Source organism: Corvus hawaiiensis, chromosome 21 (assembly GCF_020740725.1).
Source record: "Corvus hawaiiensis isolate bCorHaw1 chromosome 21, bCorHaw1.pri.cur, whole genome shotgun sequence".
NCBI classification, from domain to species: Eukaryota; Metazoa; Chordata; class Aves; order Passeriformes; family Corvidae; genus Corvus; species Corvus hawaiiensis.
Window position 1 is genome coordinate 5637833 of NC_063233.1, and position 17808 is coordinate 5655640.

Sequence of the window (17808 nt, forward strand, 5' to 3'; positions counted from 1 at the left end):
GAGTGGGCGGGAACGGGGGGCAGTGAGGGCGGCGGCGCCATCTTGCTGCCGGGCAGCGCTCAAAATGGCGCCAGGATTAAAGGGGCTGCCCCATCTGCAGCCGGAGCCGAGCGCCTTCAGCTGCTGGGAACTTTGTGGTGCCTGAAAAAAGTGATTCATTGGGGTTTTTTTTTTTTTTACTTGTCTGACGCAATGGAAGACACTGGGCAGCATAATTTCTTTTTAAATTCACAAAGCATGTTTCAAAGATTCGTTGTAATTTTATTAGTGTACAGGAAGCGGTTCTGAGTGGTTAAGCGCAGCCAATTTTAACTTGTATACACCAGTAATGTCTGTAACAGTAAAATAAGTGTGTCTGTGGCTTTCTAGGAATATTATAAGTGTTGGCAACTTCCTGCAGGCACAGGCACAGGACCTGTACCAGAGGAGCTGGGATCCCAGTGCCAGGACACAGTGCTGTAGACTCTTATCAGCCCAGTGCAACAGCTAATTTTTTTTTTTTTTAACTCAACGCTAATTAAGAATTGTACATGTCCAGATACACTTATTAAATTAAAATGACCTGAAGAAAAAGAGGATTGTAACTTTCCTTGAGTTTTACAGCAAAAAGTACAAGGTCAGATGTGTCCTTTACATCACTGACCTCAGCCAGAAATTTCTGCTGAATTTCAAGAGGGCATTGAGGTGAAGTTTCATGATACTGTTGGACCAGTATAAAGTATAAATCCTGACAGAGAAGGTGAGGGCTTATGTCCATCCCTTTTTCTCCCTGCTCCTCCCTGCCCACATCTCTTTTTCCTTGAGCCAGTTCAACTCAGGGACCCGACAGAAAATTGGCCACTCTTCTGCCAAACTGGCTTTTTGCTAATACTTCTAATCAAACGAGCTCAGTTCAGGGGCAAGCAACAACCAGGGAAGGCACAAGGCTGGTGGAGGACAGGGCAAAGAAAACACAGGAAAAAATGCCACTGAGCCATTCGATGGCTCAGGATGTGATGTGAACATTCTTACAGAACCAAGTTTTCTTTCCATCTGTTTGTTTCAGTGTTTGAGTTCAAAAGAAATTTAGAAACCAGAGTTTTCTTCTCCCTGCACAGACATTCCCTCCTGCTTAATCACCTCAGGGATGCCTGAGGGATGTCGGTTTGGGATTGGGAATCTCTGGTATAGCAGATGCATCCGCTTCCTTTCCCCATGGCTCACTTTTTCCTGCTGTGAAAGGGAGACAGAAATTACTCACTCAGGAGACCTACACGACCTGACTCATCGGTGCAGGTAAAGCCCTGTCACAGAAAGAAGAGTAAGAGAGGGCGATTTTCTCTCAACACCTCACTGCAGCTACTGTCAGCTCTCAAACACTGATGGGGAGTTCAGCTCCGGCATCCCCGCACTGAAATCTGCTATCCCTGCCCACCCACAGCCCAGGGGTCGGGCAGTGCTGCAGGATCTGCTTTAGGTTGTGTCGTGGCAGGAGGCCTTTACCCTCTGATGGACCTTACAGTTATCACATCCCTTCTCTAATTGTATTAAGTCTGCAGGATTAAATTTTTGGGAGGATTTTGACTTAAAAATTCATTTTTCAAAACGACCGAAGGCTTCACTCAAAAGGAAATTCCCTGCCCTTGCCGTGCTAAAGTATTTACAGCCAAACCACAAAAATTATGCCGCTATAGTTATGCCAGCATGAGCTTCCACCCGAACAACAAGCTGGGATACTTCCCCAGGCAGCCAAAGCCCTCGGAGCCCACAGAGCCTTGCCCGGTACACTTTTCCTCACCAGCGTTGTAGCTCCAATCCTGCCTTCCTGCGGCCTCTGCGACTCCTCCCAGGAAGTCCCAGCCGCAGATGAAGCCTTTCGGGCAGAGAAAGCAGAATGCGTGCCAGGGCAGCCTGGGCGGCTGTGCCTACCTTTGCAGCGTAAAGCAGCGCGGCCCAGCTCGATGTAAGTTGGTTTTGTCCCCGCTCTCCCTCTGGCAGCTGCTTTTTCCCCAGTGTCAGCTCCTGCTGGCGCTGCTGCTGCTCTCGCCCTGCACCCGCCCTGGTCCTGCACCCCTCCTGGGGCACATCCAGGGACACCCGTGTCCCCAAAGCCTCCCGGGTGCACCCCCGAGCTGCCAAGTGGGGGGCTTGGGGAGCACCGGCATGGAGGAGACGGCTGCGACCCGCGGGCTGGAGGCGGTGAGTGACCGGTCCCCGAGGTGACCTTCCGGCTGTCACCTCCAAAATCCTCTGCTCAGTCCAGTGCACCCTTCCAGAGTGAGTGGTGTCCCGGTCGGCTGCTCCCTGGTGCTGCCCCCAGCCCTGTGCAGAGCTCTTACACAGCTCTGTAGTTTGCTGCTATCTGATAAAGCCTTTTTTACTGCCACACTTTGATTCTGTCCCCTGCAGGGTAGGTCCCCTCATTCCAGGACTCCTTTGCTTTGCATCTCAAAGCAATGTCCCCCCACATCTCAGTGTCATGCGAGCACAAGGTGGAGATTTCACAGTCATGAGCAATATGATGCTCTGGCTTCCCATTTTTCCATACGTTGTGCTATTTTTTCCCACTTGGCAAAAAGATGTAAAACTCCACTGGTCTCAGCTGGCAGCTGCTTTGCACTTATTTTAGAAATAACAAAAAATGCAGACACTGGGGACTCACATCCTGCATGTAAGCGTGGACAGTGTCCTCAGGAGTACTGAGAGCTTATCTGTGGGCTGGTCAGCTTCAAACCTGTTTTAATTAATTTTTTTGGCACATGGGTAAATTAATTCATGGCTGGTCGTAATAAAGGTCCATGCATCCTCCAGCCTCATTGCTTTTATCTCAAGTACCTAACAAAAGAGTCACTTATTTTAGCTTAAATACTGAATGTTTAAGTGATGCTTAAATATTAGAATAGTTGAAGAAACCTGAGGCGAAGGAAGAGGCTGCATTTTAGGCACAGAAATTAATTTGTTTGGGGCCTTGAAGGAAAGATAATCACCAAAATCACTTTAGAGATAGAAGGTGACATCCCGTTAATTGGAATAAAACTTGTGACTAAATCAGAGCTGCAGCAGCTGAGAGGCCAGAGATTCTCCGTATGGGCCAGGAAGGTAAAGGTGCTGCAAGGGAGGAAGGGTAGAGGCAAGACTTACCTGGGATCAATGACACTGGATGGGGAGCTGATGCTGAGTACCAAATTCCCAGAGGATGCCCTCTTGCTGGTGTCCATACCACTCTCCTCGGGGCAGAGGAAAGTGGGGGAAGCGTGGATTGGGAGAGAGGAGGCAGAAGTCATGGTTGCCCTTGTGATCCTGATTCTGTGTGTCATGGGCACAAAGTACAGCCCGAGCACTGCTGGACATTGCAGTGACAACACACAAAGCAGCTTATTTTGCCTTTTCCTCTCTGTGGCAGAACAACCTCCACTTTGGGTCTGGACCTGCCCCATCCCAGGTACACGTTTTCTTTAACCCTTGAGCCCTCAACGGTTGTCTCAGCCCTCTCCTTTGTCTCCGGGGAATTGCAGGTCTGTGCCTATAGGAGTGAGACAGCAGGAGCCGTGGCATGCTCAGGAGAGCAGGACCATCCCTGCGTCACTTCTTGCTGGAGAGGAACAGCAGCATTGGACATAGATCGTGCTCCAGAGAGGTATGGAATGCCCAGTGGGACTGTTCCTGGCTGGCAGCCTGCCCAGGGCCACTCACCTTGGCAGCAAGAGCAGACAGAGCACGTCAGGAAAAGCCACTTTGGTGCAACTTCCTCTGTGCCTGCTTATTTCCAGGGAGCGTGTTTAAAGGATCCTCATAAGCAAGGGGATATCCTTCATAGAGGAGAAGGCTCCTTGTTTGTGGGGTTGCTTCATCTGATGGTCTCTACTATAGCCTCTTGGCTTGTAAAGTACTTGGAAAATATCAGCATCTCACATGCAGAGCAAGGCAGTCACGCACAGACACCAGAGTCAGTGGTGGAAGATCATGGATGCCAAGTCTTCTGCATTGGCATTCAGCTCTCCTGTGTGGCTGCCAGGCAAACTGCACCTGGAGAAACACATCCTTCTGTCTGGGGACCAGAACAGGCTGAAACAGATTTGAGGTCTGCATGGTCCTGAGCCTGTGTTGCTCTCCATGGCAGCATCACATGCAGGCTGGGGATACGATGGGATGGAGGGGACATCAGAAAAAGAAAATATTTGTTATTTCTGTTCCTGAAGCAGACAAGGCCTTTCCTCAGAACTGGGAATTTAAAGGCTTGAGGCACCTTCTTCCCACCAATCCCCATGACACTTGTTCATCTGTTAAATTCTCTGGCCTGTGGCCTGCAGCAGCCTCACCTTGCAAGAACAGCACTGGAGCTGTTAATATTTCACCTCCAGCTATCTTTTATTTCCCAGGCCACAAATCCTTCTGCTCCCACCCAAATCAGCTCAGGCACCAGGTCTTGTGACTGTAACAGCCATGAGCTTGTGCAAAAAGAGCAAAGCTGGGCTGAGGGAGAGGAGAGAGGCTGCCCTGGAGCCAGTGACTTCTGCTTGCCCTTGGCTGCCTGCCTAGCACCACGGTGGACCAGAGTCCACCTGGTGCCCTCTGAAGCACAGGGCTCTGGCTCCTCAACAGGGTGTTTGCAAAGATCCCCGGTAAGGCCTGAAGCTGTATAAAATCTAAGGACCTCAGCACAAAATATCCTTGGGGCACTACCCAAATTCAGGTGCAGTGCTGTGGGAACAGCAGAGGGGAGCAGGCAAGTGGGGAGTTCCTGCTGCAGCTGAGTGTTGGGAGGAGGCTTACCTGGTATCCCCCCCCACCATCCTGGCACAGCAGAGCACAGACCCCCTCACACCCCAGCTCTCCATCTCACCTCAGCTGCTTTCATATGCCTTCCTTGTTTCAGTTCAAATGTATTTTATTTGCTGTGGTGACAATGGTTTTCTTGACTCATTGCTTTAGGGCTGCCCTCCTCATGCCCCCACGCTGGCTCTTCATGGTGCACTGAGCATCATTTGTCTCCAGTTTCCAGCCCCTTCCCTGTCTGGGTACCTTTTTCCTGCACTGCTGAGTTATTAAACTCTGCCTCTGCCACTTTCCATCATCTTCATGATGAATTCCCCATCAAGCATATCTAACTTTCTCCCACTATGCTTATCCATCTGGAAGGAGGGTTTTGCATTCAATGTTTCCTACTGTCTTTCTTTGCACTCCTCTGAGCCATGATGTACATGGAAATTGCAAACCACTCACAGCATGGTACCTCAGTGTCTCTGTACATCACACTGACCTCTGGGCTGGTCTCTCTCTTGCCTGTACCTAGTTACTTCTTGGGTTTGACATGAACTTGAAATACAAAACCCTGCACATTCTATAGCATCTAGAGCAAGCCCCCCTCACCAAGCGCTTCATTGGGACAGAAGAGTATCTACTTCTGCTATTTCATAGAGCAGCATGGAATAAAATAGTTTGTTCTTCTAGGAAAAGGGGCCATTTCATGGCTTGTAGAGTAAAAAGGTCCTTCCCATGAAGATGGAGAGGTTATGGCAGGTAAAAGCCTACGGTCTGGGGTCCTTGGCCTGAGTGTTACAGCCTGGCTGACCTTGACCCCATGACTAATCCCAACAGGTTTAAGGCATTGCCACCTCCCTAGTGAGTGTACAAAAGCTTCTTTTGTTCATCTCTTTTCCCAATTCTTGTTGAAACTTGTAAGTGAAAGCAGAAACCACTGCAACAGCATTACTGCTCTAAGGTCAGTCAGGAACAGCCCATGAAACAATAGTGAAAGGCACACCTTCTGTTGGGAAAAACTTCCCTAGGGAGGCCACAGCCCCTTTGTGGCCTCATGAGTAAAAGCTTCAAACTCGCTTTCTTTCTCTCTGCAGGCAAAAATGTCCAGGCCAGTGCAAGCTCGGAGGCTGGAGGGAATAGATAAAAATATCTGGTGAGTTAAAATAATATCTGGTTTACCCAGGTGGTAGATGTGGTTTTAGGGATCCTAAAATCAGATGGAAACCACAGCAGCCACACAGCACAGAGCAGAAGTTTCCCTTGACTGCTTTGTATATGTTCAGGAAGCACAACAGAACAAGTTTGTCCTGGAAGACTTTACCCTGAGTCAGTTCTGTACCTGCTGCTCTCACTTTATGCTGTATCAGGTATTTTGCAATACCAGGCAGGCAGAAGCATCACCCTCCCTCTGACTCATCCACCCAAATGATCCCAGTGGCACCCAAATCTAAGCCAAGTGTTTGCTGCACACTGGCTGCAGCCTGGCACCTGCTCCAGGCTCACCCTGGGGCACTGCAAGCAGAGAGGCAGGTGAAGGGCTGCTGCAAATGCCATTCCCATCCTGCCAGACACAATGTGGCATTGGGAAAGTTGCATGTTGGAAGAAGAGATTTAAATGGTCTTTCCCCAAGTTCCGTGCTGTGCCTGGGTTCAAGCTACAAACTGCCAGTGAGCTTCCTCTTGTTAGGTTTGAGATGAGCAGGGAGTTCAGCCCACCTTGCCCTCTGCAGAGACCTTCACAGTGTCTAGTTGCTAAATTTTGCAGAGCTGGTATGAACTTGAAAACCTCCAAGTCCCCTTCTGCTCAGTCCAGTGTGATCAGAAACACCACAGGCTTTCAGCTGTGACTACACACTGACCACAGGAGCTGTTTCCTGGGAGAATAAATTAAAACCATTCCCCCAGTGCAATAGTTCATCACCCTTGGTTTAATTGCAACAGGTCTGAAATGACCTGTGCTTGGTCCTGCCTGCCTGTGAGCAGCAGGATGGCTCTGCAGGAGGGACACCAACCCCACTCCCTTCCAAAGGGATGCTGCGAGCAGACCCAGTGCCAGCACACTGCCCAGACCCTCTGAAAGTGCTTTTCTTTCCCTTCTCTCCAGGGTGGAGTTTGTAAAACTGGCTGCTACCTACTCCAAGGTGAACCTGGGCCAGGGCTTCCCCGACTTCCCTGCACCAGACTTTCTGACAGAGGCATTCACGAGAGCCCTCGGCGGGGGGAACCACATGCTGCACCAGTACACCCGTGCCTTTGTGCGTGGACAGATCTCCCTCCCCAGCACTACCCCTTCACATCCATCAGCCCTGACTGCTTCAGAGCTCATCAGGCAGCAATAAATGGAAAAAAACATGAGGCAAAACACATCCAGCCTCAACCCATGCCCACTGTTCCCAGGGCTGTAACTCCCTGCTTTACTGGGATGTTTGAAGCAGCTGGGCTGGAAGATGTCTCACAGGGCTCTTGGCTTCCCAGCCCCCTTCCAGGGGTTTGTCCTTGGTTTAGGAGTCTTCTGCAACTCAGTTCCCACCCTCCTCTCACCCCACAGGGCCACCCACCTCTGGTGAAGGTCCTAGCCCAGTTTTTCGAGAAGCTGCTTGGACGAGACGTGGATCCTATGACCAATGTGATGGTGACTGTGGGGGCATACCAGGCCCTGTTCTGCTGCTTCCAGGCTTTAGTGGATGAAGGTGATGAGGTAAGCCAAGATTTAAGCAGGCTGGTTTTCATTGTCCTTTTCCAAAGCAAAACCAGTTTTATCCCCATTCTGCAGTACTTGAACTTCCAAAGGAAGAAATCTGCTGCAGAGCACTGCTTCATTTCTGCATAAAGCAAAACGACCCTTTGTCCTGAGTGGTGGTGTCCTTCCTGACACTCCCCACAGGCAATGCAGGTTCTCCATTACAGTAATTAAGGGATTAAAATGTCCTATCCCTCCCATTGCTCTCTGCACTCCTCAGGGAAGGTCTGAGCAGGACCAGGAGGATGCTGACATGTCCCTTTCTTCCAGGTGATAATCATTGAGCCCTTCTTCGACTGCTATGAGCCAATGGTGAAAATGGCTGGTGGGACACCTGTGTTTGTCCCTTTGAGACCGGTGAGTGGGTGGAGAAGGGAAGAGTCACAGCACAGTCAGCAAGGAGGTGAGTGGTAAGGAAAGTGCAGAGGTAGCAAAGCAAATCAAGATTCCCCTGTGTTCTCTCTAGAATCCTCCAAAAGATGGAAAATTGATGTCTAGTGCAGACTGGCAGCTGGACCCAGCTGAACTGGCTTCTAAATTCAGTGAACGGACAAAAGCCATTGTCCTGAACTCACCCAACAACCCTCTGGGCAAGGTAACACCGCTGGCCATACTGGGCCCTGGAAGCTGCTGGGGTGCTGCAGCCACATTTGCAGTGCAGCAGTGACTCAACTTTCCTTGCACACGAGGGAAGTGGGTGTTGTGGGGGCACCACACGCTGTGCTCAGTCGCCTGGTGTTTTTAAGCCTTTTGTGCCAGCAGTGCTTTTGCCCTCTTAGACCACTGCAGCCAGCTCCTGCCCACCCTGGCATGGGAGATGGTGCCAGGAGGATACACAACCTTCAGGGACAAGCAGGGACAGGCAGGGGCTCAGAAATGCCCATGCTGTATCTGTGCTGCACTCTGTGCCTGCTGCAGGTGTTCAGCCGTGGGGAGCTGGGGCTGATTGCAGAGCTGTGTGTGAAGCACGACGTGCTGTGCATCAGCGACGAGGTGTACGAGTGGCTGGTCTACGACGGGAAGCAGCACATCCGCATCGGTACAGGCAGGGCCGGGCTGGGGGCTGCTCGGGGCCGGGAATGGGGATTTCATTGGCACCCGCTGGAAATCCCAGGGGCTGCCTGCATGCACAGCTGTACTAGGCATGAATCCCCACTGGAAGTGTGTTGTTGTGCTTCAATCTCAACCTCCAAACCAGGTCCTAAACAGAAGCCCTGACTTCAGAGCAGTCAGAGAGGAGATCTAGAACAAAAAGCCCCTTGGCTCCAGCGAAACTGATGGTTTTCCCATGCTTTGTAAAGCCACAGTTTTCTGAGTGTCTATAGTTTCAGGAAATACATTTCAACACGATTTTAGCCTGTTCTTCCAGTTGCAGTAACATGCCATCACCTTGATGCAGGGTGATGGTGCTTGGCATCTGCGGGAGCCCCTGGGGCTGAGTACATGCCTGTGAAAATGTTTAATTAAAAGAAGATCCTCTTGAGAAACCTGGCTGCCTGCTTGGGATGTGCTTTGAGGCTCATCCAGGTGAAAGATGTGCTGTGAACACAAGAGATCACCATGGATTATAGTGGGCAGAGAGCTCCCACGTGCCATTAATGCAGCCCAGAAAGGAGCATGCTGAGCTCTGCCATTGGGATTTCTCTCCTTTCATTGCCAGCCAGCTTACAAGGGATGTGGGACCGCACGGTGATCATCGGGAGTGCTGGGAAGACCTTCAGTGCCACTGGATGGAAGGTGAGGCACCTCGTTCTGTCCCCATCCCTGCCCCTTTGCCATAGCACAGCACCAGGGACACTGTGGCCATGCTCAGCTTTGAGCCTCAGGGTCTGAAAGTACCGAAGGTGCTTTATAGAAGTTCTGTCTGGAAAATACAATGAAACCAGCACAAGCAAAGAAAGGGGAGCCTGAGCAGGTACCCAGAGACTCACCACCTTCCTCCTCCTCTCCTGGCCACAGGTGGGCTGGGTTGTGGGACCCAACGGGCTGCTGCAGCACCTCCGTACCGTGCACCAGAACTCAGTGTACCACTGTGCCACAATTGCTCAGGTAAGGCAGCTCCCTGCACCTGGCCCTGCAATTCCCAAACCCCCAGAGCAGGGGTAAGAGATGGTCCTCTTGCTCACAGCTGACCTGAAAGGCACACACAAGTGATTTTCCCTGGAGAGGCTCCTTCCTCTCTGTCTACAGTTGCCCCGTATCAGGGAGAAAGGGGAGTGTCCAGCCTGCCTGGGGTATATTCCTTATCGTGCATTGACAAATCTAAGGGGCAGTTTGGAGGGGCTGGAGGCAGAGAGCTCTGTGAATTGCAGGAACTTCAGTTCCCAAGAAACCCCTGACCATCTTCCCACTGGGCACTGGCTCCTCTCTCCTTACAGGAGGCTGTGGCTCAGGGTTTCCAGAGGGAGCTCATGCTCTATGGAAAACCAGAGAGCTACTTTGTCCAGCTGCCCAAGGAGCTGCAGCAGAAGAGAGACTGGCTGGTCCAGAGCCTGGATGGTGTGGGGATGAAACCCATCATCCCTGAGGGCACCTACTTCCTGGTGGCAGACATCTCCCAGTTCAGTGAGTCACCTGCAGTCCTGCCCAGGTGGGCTGGGTGTGGTAGTACTGGGAGGGACAGGAACCTGCATAAATCATCATCAAAGCAGGGATGGACTGCATGTTCTCCATCCAAGCTGCAAGGATGTGGGTTTGGGACTCAGCTAAGGCACCTGGCAGCTGCCCCAGCCTCTGTCCTGCTGCGCTTCCCCTCCAGAATCTGATGTCCCCGAAGTCCCCAACTCAGATGAGCCCTACGACTACAGATTTGCAAAGTGGATGGTCAAGAACAAGGTAAATGGGTCTGGCTCTTCCTGCTGCCTTTGCCCTGGGTGGGTTTGTACCCACTGTGCTGGCTGTGCCCACCCAAGCTCATGGTTGGGGGGTGTGGAGTTCACCCACACTGGGACACAGCAGGCTGCAGGCCAGCCCCAGAGCAGAAACCTCTGCTCTACATGCTTCCTCTTCCCAGGGACTTGCTGCCATCCCGCTCTCCACTTTCTACAGCGAAGCCCACAAGAACAACTACACCAATTTCATCCGGTTCTGCTTTGCAAAGGTGAGATACATGGCAGCACAAAGGAAGGCAAGGTTGGGAGTAATAATCAGGGCTGGTTTAATGAGAGAAATGCCAAGAAGCAATGCAGGATGCTTTGGGTATTGGAGCCCAATCATGGCATTGCAGCTGGAGCAACCTCTCCTGCAGACACACGAGCTGAGCTGGAGCAGCAGGTGTGCCAGGGCCACCCTAAACTTTGTCCTATCAGCATCCTACATTTCTTGGCCAAGGCAGGGACTTTCTAGGTGTCCCTTTAGCTGCCCAGTGGCTGTGCCTGTCCCACAGGTGGCTGTGCCTGTCTCACACTGAACCTGCAATGCTCAGGAATGAGAACAGGACTTTTGTACCAACAATGGCTGCAGTGAAGGGAAATGGGATTTGGCTGAGACCCACTGACCAAACCTGTGGTATTTTTTAGGAGGAAGCTACACTGAAGGCAGCAAATGACATATTGCAAAAATGGAAGCAGGAGAAAACCAGCTCCTGAATACACTGGAGAGAGAACCAGGCTCTCCTTGGTCCTCATCTGCCCTGACTGCTCTTCTTCTTCACTTGTCTACAAACTTTGATATGGTCTTACTTCTGTGCTTTCAACAACATTTTCTGTCAGACAAATGGTTAAGTTTTTCCAGGCCCAGGGCCTGGGGGACACTTTCAGTCACTGTGAAATGATTGCAAGAAGTGAGACTTTGTGTGCACTGACAGTATTTGACATTTCTTACATGTAAAGACTCTGCTAATCAGTTCTGGGATGTGTCCAGCAACACACAAGGTAAGGATGGCTCCTGGGGTCTGTCTCACCACCAAATTCTGAAAAGGTGTTTCAGGACCTACCTTTAAGGCTGTGCTGGAGGATTAGTATGGCTTGTCTTGCTCCACATCCCCACTCAGGGCAGCATTTCCACTGGCACTCACATTCCCACAGGACTGGACAGTATCACCAGCCATCAGTAAGGTGACTCTATGATCCTAACTATAATAAACCCAGTGAAATTACACTTCCCATCATAAACTATTTTCCCACTATTTTTTTCTGTGCATCTCTGGGGAAGATGACCACACAATTGGTTTCCCCCCAGGAAACAGGCTTTCACCAGTAGCCTGGCTATTGTCAAACCTTCCAAATTACTCTTGGGACTTTTTCAGGGCTTGGCAGCATTGTCCCAGCTGCAGAGCAAAACCTTCAGGCCTTTGACAAGTGCACACAGTGGCAGGGGAGGACAGGCACCGTAGCCTTGGCTGCTCCTGCTGTGGGTGACCACCAGAACCTCCCATCCACTGGGCTGGTGGGGTAACATGAGCGGTGCTGAAGAGGTAATTCTTGCATCAGTGTCGATTTCAGCCTGGATAAGAGTGTAAACCACCATCATCAACCATGTGGGAGTCAATGCAACAGACTGTGATGAGTATTTGTAGCAGTTAAATTATTAAAGTGGATTTACTGCAATCATGGAAGAGTAACTGTCTCTGTAATGACTGCAGGACTGATGGAGCTCTCCTTGAGAGCTGCCTCACCTGTGCTGGATCCTGAGGCAGTGGCTGCTTGTCTCAGGCTGGTGGGGAGACCTCTGCAGGTTTTCCACATTGGGCTGCATCTGGCGGTACCAATCCCCTTGGAGGCAGAGCTGCATGTGCCAGCAGGAAGGAGGGAGAGAGGGAAGGAGGCAAACCCCCACCTGCCTTCCCTGGTGTCCCACCTCACCTGCTTGCACAGTCTGGGTGGGTGAGGGCGCTGCTGAAAGCGCTTTTGCACCGATATATGTGTGCCAAACACGGCGAGACTCGCAATTGCCGGAACGGAGAGAGAGCCGAGCGACCGGAGCGCAGAGCACCGAGCACCGAGCGACCGGAGCGCAGAGCACCGAGCGACCGGAGCGCAGAGCGACCGGAGCGCAGAGCGCAGAGCACCGAGCACGGAGCGACCGGAGCGCAGAGCACCGAGCACCGAGCACGGAGCGACCGGAGCGCAGAGCACCGAGCGCAGAGCACCGAGCGACCGGAGCGCAGAGCACGGAGCACAGAGCACCGAGCACCGAGCGACCGGAGCGCCGAGCACCGAGCGACCGGAGCGCAGAGCACCGAGCACCGAGCGACCGGAGCGCAGAGCGCAGAGCACGAAGCGACCGGAGCGCAGAGCACCGAGCGCAGAGCACCGAGCGACCGGAGCGCAGAGCGCCGAGCGCCTGACCGGGGGCTGCTCCCCCCCGCGGGCGGCGCTCGCGCCCTCCGGCCAATCAGCAGCGCGGGGCGCGGCCGCGGCGCGGGGAAGATGGCGGGCGCGGAGAGCGGCGTGGGGAAGCGGTGCAAGGGCGCGCAGGTGGGCGGCGGGCCCGGGGGTGCCTCGGGTCCGGCTCTGAGGGGAGCCCGGCGGTAACGCGCGCTGTCCCCCGCAGGTTGAGGACAGGAAGGTGGACTGGCGGCGCTGGAAGCAGGAGAGTAAGGAAGGCCGGGCACACGCGGGGGCTGGGGCGGTCACTGCGCGGTGTTTAACGCCAGGCGCTGTTCTCCGTCCCAGGGAAAGCAGAGAAGAAGAAATGGAAGGAAGTGAAGCTGCTAAAGAAACTGGAGAAACAGCGGATGCGGGAGCTGGCAGAACAAGAAGCCCAGAAGCAGAAGGAGCAGAAGGAAGACAGAGGTGATGCCGCTGTGACTCGGTGGGGAGACCTGGGGGGAAGGTGCTAGAAAACCTGGCTGTTAAAAGGCAGTCAGTGTTACTGTCGGTAGGAAAGGTGTTACTTCATCGATCCGATATGGATCGGTCCACATGCCCAAACAGGCACGAACATGGTGCAGCAATCACTGCATGAGAGATCTTTCTTTAAGAGAAAACCTGTGATTAAATCTAAGAAACAGGGGTTGCTTTTCCCCCACCACGAGTGCAGCTGAAGCAGTAAATGTGACGCTGTACATCAGCTATGAGGCCGCGGCTCTCTCTCATGTCTCTGCTCCCCAGGCCGTCACCACACACTGAGCGTGGCTCTGCCCGGCTCCATCCTGAACAACGCGCAGTCCCTGGAGCTGCGCACGTACCTGGCGGGACAGATCGCCCGGGCCTGCGCCATCTTCTGCGTGGATGAGATCGTGGTCTTCGACGAGCATGGAGAGGATGTGAAGTATGGATAAGACTGAAGGAGAGCATGCTTAGATTAGATTTTAGGAAGGAATTCCTCCCTGTGGGGGCAGTGAGGCCTTGGCACAGGGTGCCCAGAGAAGCTGTGGCTGCACCGTCCCTGGAAGTGTCCAAGGCCAGGTTGGACGGGGCTTGGAGCAACCTGGGATAGTGGAAGGTGTCCCTGCGTGGCAGGGGGTGGAACAAGATGATTTTTTAAGTTCCCTTCCAACCCAGGTCATTCTGTGATTCTCTGAAGGAAGAGCTATCTTGTTCTGCACAGTATTTCCTCTCAGCTTTCTGTTCCTTCACTCTTTTATTAAGCTAAAGCCAGGAACAAACTGCATGTACCTCTCCCCAGTGCCAGGATTATGGGGACCACTGTACCACAGGGAAAAAGATGTTGACTTAACTGCCCTGGCAGCTCGGATCATTTATCCCAGCATGGGGTTGACAAAGCAACAGGAGGCCAAGTTCTCCTGTACCCTTAAACCTTGCTGTGGAGGGACAGGACACTCCTGTATCCTTACAGAAGATGCTTTCCTATCCTTCAGTTTTTCACTTGGACCTGTACCTGAGTTAACTGGCCAAGCCATGCAATCCTGCAGCATCCAGCTCAGTAGCATCCACCTGCCAGGTCACATTAATACATAAAGACCAAAAAACAAAACTGAAAAAGATACTTGGCTTATGGAGATAGTTCCAAGGATGATTTGTTAACAGACTGCCTCTGGAGCAGCCCTTTTACAAGGGTTAGACTGGAGGGATGTGCTGCTATTGTCAGGTTAAGAAGCAAGGCTTGGTCTTCTGGAGACCTGACCAATCTCATGGCAAGTTCACAAGCTGCTTGCTTTCATTTTCAGGAGTGTGGAAGGGGATTTTGAAGGAATTGGGAGGAAAGGCAAGGCTTGTGTGCAGCTGGCTCGGATCCTGCAGTACTTGGAGTGCCCTCAGTAAGTTTGCTTTTCTCTATACTCAGCTGCTTTGAGTCAGAACAGGGCTAGAATTGAAATACAGATTCCATAAAAATACTTTTTCACATTTCACCTTTCTCTGGCAACAGGTACTTGAGGAAATCCTTTTTTCCAAAACATGAGGATCTGCAGTTTGCAGGTAAGATCCAGTTGTCTCTCTCCTTCCTGAGCTCTGGCTCGTTATGTGTGGGACAACCAGGACTTTTCCCCACTTCACTGCTGGATCTGAGAGGGAAGGAGCATGGCAACACCTGCACCTATGTTTTCCCCTCAGCACCTCTTTGCTCTGTGCTGTTCTAGGGCTGCTCAACCCCCTGGACAGCCCCCACCACATGCGGGTGGACGAGGACTCGGAGTACCGGGAGGGCATTGTGCTGGACCGGCCAACGAAGCCAGGCAGAGGCTCTTTTGTTAACTGTGGGATGAGGAAGGTGTGTGTTACCCATAGATGCTCCAACAATTTCCCTTGTCTCTCTGGCAGATTTGAAGCAGGCAGGGTGGGCACTGCTGGGTTTCTGAAGGCTGCAGTGGGCCAGTGGGGGTTTAAGGCTGTTGCTGTCTTGTTCCTTCTGATTTTGCAGTGTTTGTGGCTTCCCAAGCCCCTGGCATGCCCTGCCCATTCCAGCACATAATTGCTTTACTGCTGCAGCTGAACCTTTGAGTAGCAAAATAAGCTTCAGACTAATGACCAAGCCCCTGAGCCACAGAGCTCCTCATTCCAGCTCCAGGCCAGAATAGACCCCCACTTCCTCAAAGGATTCCCTTCCTTCCCTGCCTTCCCCAGCCCTTCCAGAATCTCTGGTGCTGATGGTGACTGTCACTGCAGGAGGTGCAGATTGACAGACAGCTGAACCCCGGTCTGCGAGTCACCGTGCGCCTGGAGGAGCCCCAGAATCCAGGTAATCCATGGCTCCAGTAGCATCTGTAAACTTCAGTCCTGCAGGAGCAGGTCCTTCCATATGACAGGTTTGAATGTACCCAGCAGCTCTGCATGTTCCCTTCACTTCACACACAAATTTAATGACACCCTTACCATGCCTCTCTTGATGGCATGAAAGAACTGGAAAGAACTGGCAGCTCTTTGACCAGCAGTAAACAGCCCAAACACACTCACACATGCTTTCCAGAAGTCACAGAATTTCCAGAATACTTTTTCACATTCTGGAAAAAGGGAGGGTGATGTTGCACACCAAGTCAGTGCCCTGTTCCTGGAGAACACGGAGCTGTCTGTGGCTGGTCAAATCTCACCAGAGCACAGGGGCTGTTAAACCTCTCTGCTTTCTTTCAGAAGCCAAAGCGCGCAAAGGCACCGTGGTGTCCTCGCACCACCCTCGGACAGTCTCAGGCTTGTACTGGGGTTACAGCGTCCGCCTGGCCTCCTGCTTGAGTGAGTATCTGCTGGGATTCTCTGCCTGGGCTTCCAGTCTCAGGCCTACTGGCTGCACACAGCTCTTTCCTAGAAATCTCTGTGTCTGACGGGCAGCTTACACACGCAGCCAGCAGCCATGTGGCAGTCAAATTTTAGGGCTGAAGCGAGGCATGAATCACTGCAGTCACCCTCCAGGACTCTGCCCTGTACCTCCACTCACCCATTGCTCCAAATGGCTGCACAGCAGCAAGAGATGAGTTGGCGCTCTTCTCCATTTCCATGATAACTACATCCCACTCATTCACATCAGAGCCGCCAGTGGCATTTGAGTTCAAGAGCCCTGGAAAATTCTTTTCCTGTCTTCTGGTTGATTGGACCTCGTAGGAAGACTGTAAGCTATTAGGAGGTGGTTTCCTGGCACCTATCTTGAGCTTTGAGGAAAAGGGTGTGGGAGACTTGCAGCAAGGGAATTATGTGGGAAAGAGGAATCATTCTGTCTCCAGATACACTTGTGGCACTGAAAGCAACTCCTTCTGCTGCCACCACTCAACCATGGAGTGTTTTAGCCTGTCCAGAAGGCACAGGGGTGAGGAATGGCAGTAGTAACCCCAAACTCTGTTTTCCAGGTGCTGTCTTTTCTGAGTGCCCGTTCAAGGAAGGCTACGATCTCTCTATTGGGACCTCAGAGCGGGGCAGCTCCGTGGACCAGGTCACTCTCCCCTCCTTCAGGTTTGTGTCCTGCCTGCTTGGCCCCACTCAGAGCTCCCAGTGAGGCTGTTGCAGGCAGCAGAGCAGGGGAAATACCCCAGGACAAGGCCAGTTCTTTCCCTGTTTCTCTGGAGTTGGTAGCAGGGACTGTCACATTGGCCAAGTGCAGTGGGGCTCTGGTAGGGACACAGCTCCATGCTTCAGCAGCACACAGGAGCCTGGACACAGACCTAGACAGTCTCCCTCTCAACCCTGTCCTTGTGCTCTCCCCAGGCATGCCCTTGTTGTATTTGGAGGCCTTGAAGGCTTGGAAGCTGGGGTTGATGTGGACCCAAACCTGGAGGTCACTGACCCAAGTGTCTTGTTTGACTTCTACCTGAACACGTGTCCCAGCCAAGGCAGCAGAACCATCCGGACAGAGGTAGGGCTGATGGTGCTGGGTGTGCACAGGGCAGTGCTGGGTGTCTGCCTGTGGCAGTGACACACAAGGCCCAGGTGTGGTCTGACTGGCTTGGCTTTGCTGCAGGAAGCACTGCTGATCTCTCTGTCTGCGCTGAGACCCCACATTGAGGAGGCTGTGAAGACACCCAGAGACAGCTGAGGGAAGGGAAAACACTGACCTTGCCCTTGGGGAGGCAGCTCTTCAAATGTAGGGTGCTGGGCAAGTCACTCCAGGAGCCTGGTGGGACCAAGGCACAGTGTGACTGAAGCTGGCAGCACTGCCCAACCAGGCATTCACTGCTGCTGGGAGCAGCAAGTCTGTGCCCTCCTGCCTGCATGGTCCAGCCAAGCACTGGTTGCTGCTTCCCAGCAGCTGGGACAAGCTGGACAACAGACTTGGTCTCAGCAGCTCAGACATTTGGGGTGGGAATAAAGCAGTATGGAACCTCAGTTGCTGTGAACTCCAGGTGTGTCTTGTTCTAGGCACAGTTGGTGCCTCTGGAGCGATGTGGCCTTCAGACTGAAAGAAAGTCAGAACTTAATCCTTATGTCAAGAACCTGTTCCTGCCTCAGCCTGACTTCCCCCAGCCCCTCTTCGAGGCTTCATCCCTCCCAACAGCAGGAAGG

General features: G+C 52.5%; 2 protein-coding genes and 1 long non-coding RNA gene across 5 annotated transcripts; 2 read left to right on the plus strand and 1 right to left on the minus strand.

The window, feature by feature from the left end:
- Positions 1-240: 240 nt before the first annotated feature.
- LOC125336746 lies at positions 241-4334 on the minus strand. Its single transcript, XR_007207840.1, has 2 exons — positions 3121-4334; positions 241-1212 (listed from the first exon to the last, which is right to left on the minus strand). It is a non-coding gene; the product is annotated as an uncharacterized LOC125336746 (long non-coding RNA).
- KYAT1 (kynurenine aminotransferase 1) lies at positions 1806-12030 on the plus strand. 3 transcript variants are annotated; one of them, XM_048325719.1, is made up of 14 exons: positions 1806-1942; positions 3495-3616; positions 5835-5893; positions 6845-6995; positions 7289-7438; positions 7751-7837; positions 7947-8075; positions 8399-8519; positions 9141-9217; positions 9440-9529; positions 9859-10045; positions 10239-10315; positions 10494-10580; positions 10999-12030. In XM_048325719.1, the coding sequence occupies exons 2-14, from the start codon at positions 3533-3535 to the stop codon at positions 11065-11067; spliced, it is 1368 nt and encodes a 455-aa protein (XP_048181676.1). In that variant the 5' UTR covers positions 1806-1942; positions 3495-3532; the 3' UTR covers positions 11068-12030. The 3 variants fall into 3 exon arrangements, with proteins under 3 accessions (XP_048181676.1, XP_048181678.1, XP_048181679.1); XM_048325721.1 differs by lacking the exon at positions 1806-1942 and adding an exon at positions 1963-2178; XM_048325722.1 differs by lacking the exons at positions 1806-1942; positions 6845-6995 and having other exon boundaries at positions 3584-3616.
- A 223-nt stretch (positions 12031-12253) lies between these two features.
- Positions 12254-17631, plus strand: SPOUT1 (SPOUT domain containing methyltransferase 1). The gene is made up of 12 exons (XM_048325718.1): positions 12254-12897; positions 12974-13016; positions 13096-13215; positions 13534-13693; positions 14553-14642; positions 14753-14802; positions 14964-15094; positions 15490-15562; positions 15952-16050; positions 16659-16761; positions 17014-17161; positions 17267-17631. The coding sequence occupies exons 1-12, from the start codon at positions 12340-12342 to the stop codon at positions 17339-17341; spliced, it is 1650 nt and encodes a 549-aa protein (XP_048181675.1). The 5' UTR covers positions 12254-12339; the 3' UTR covers positions 17342-17631.
- Positions 17632-17808: the final 177 nt, after the last annotated feature.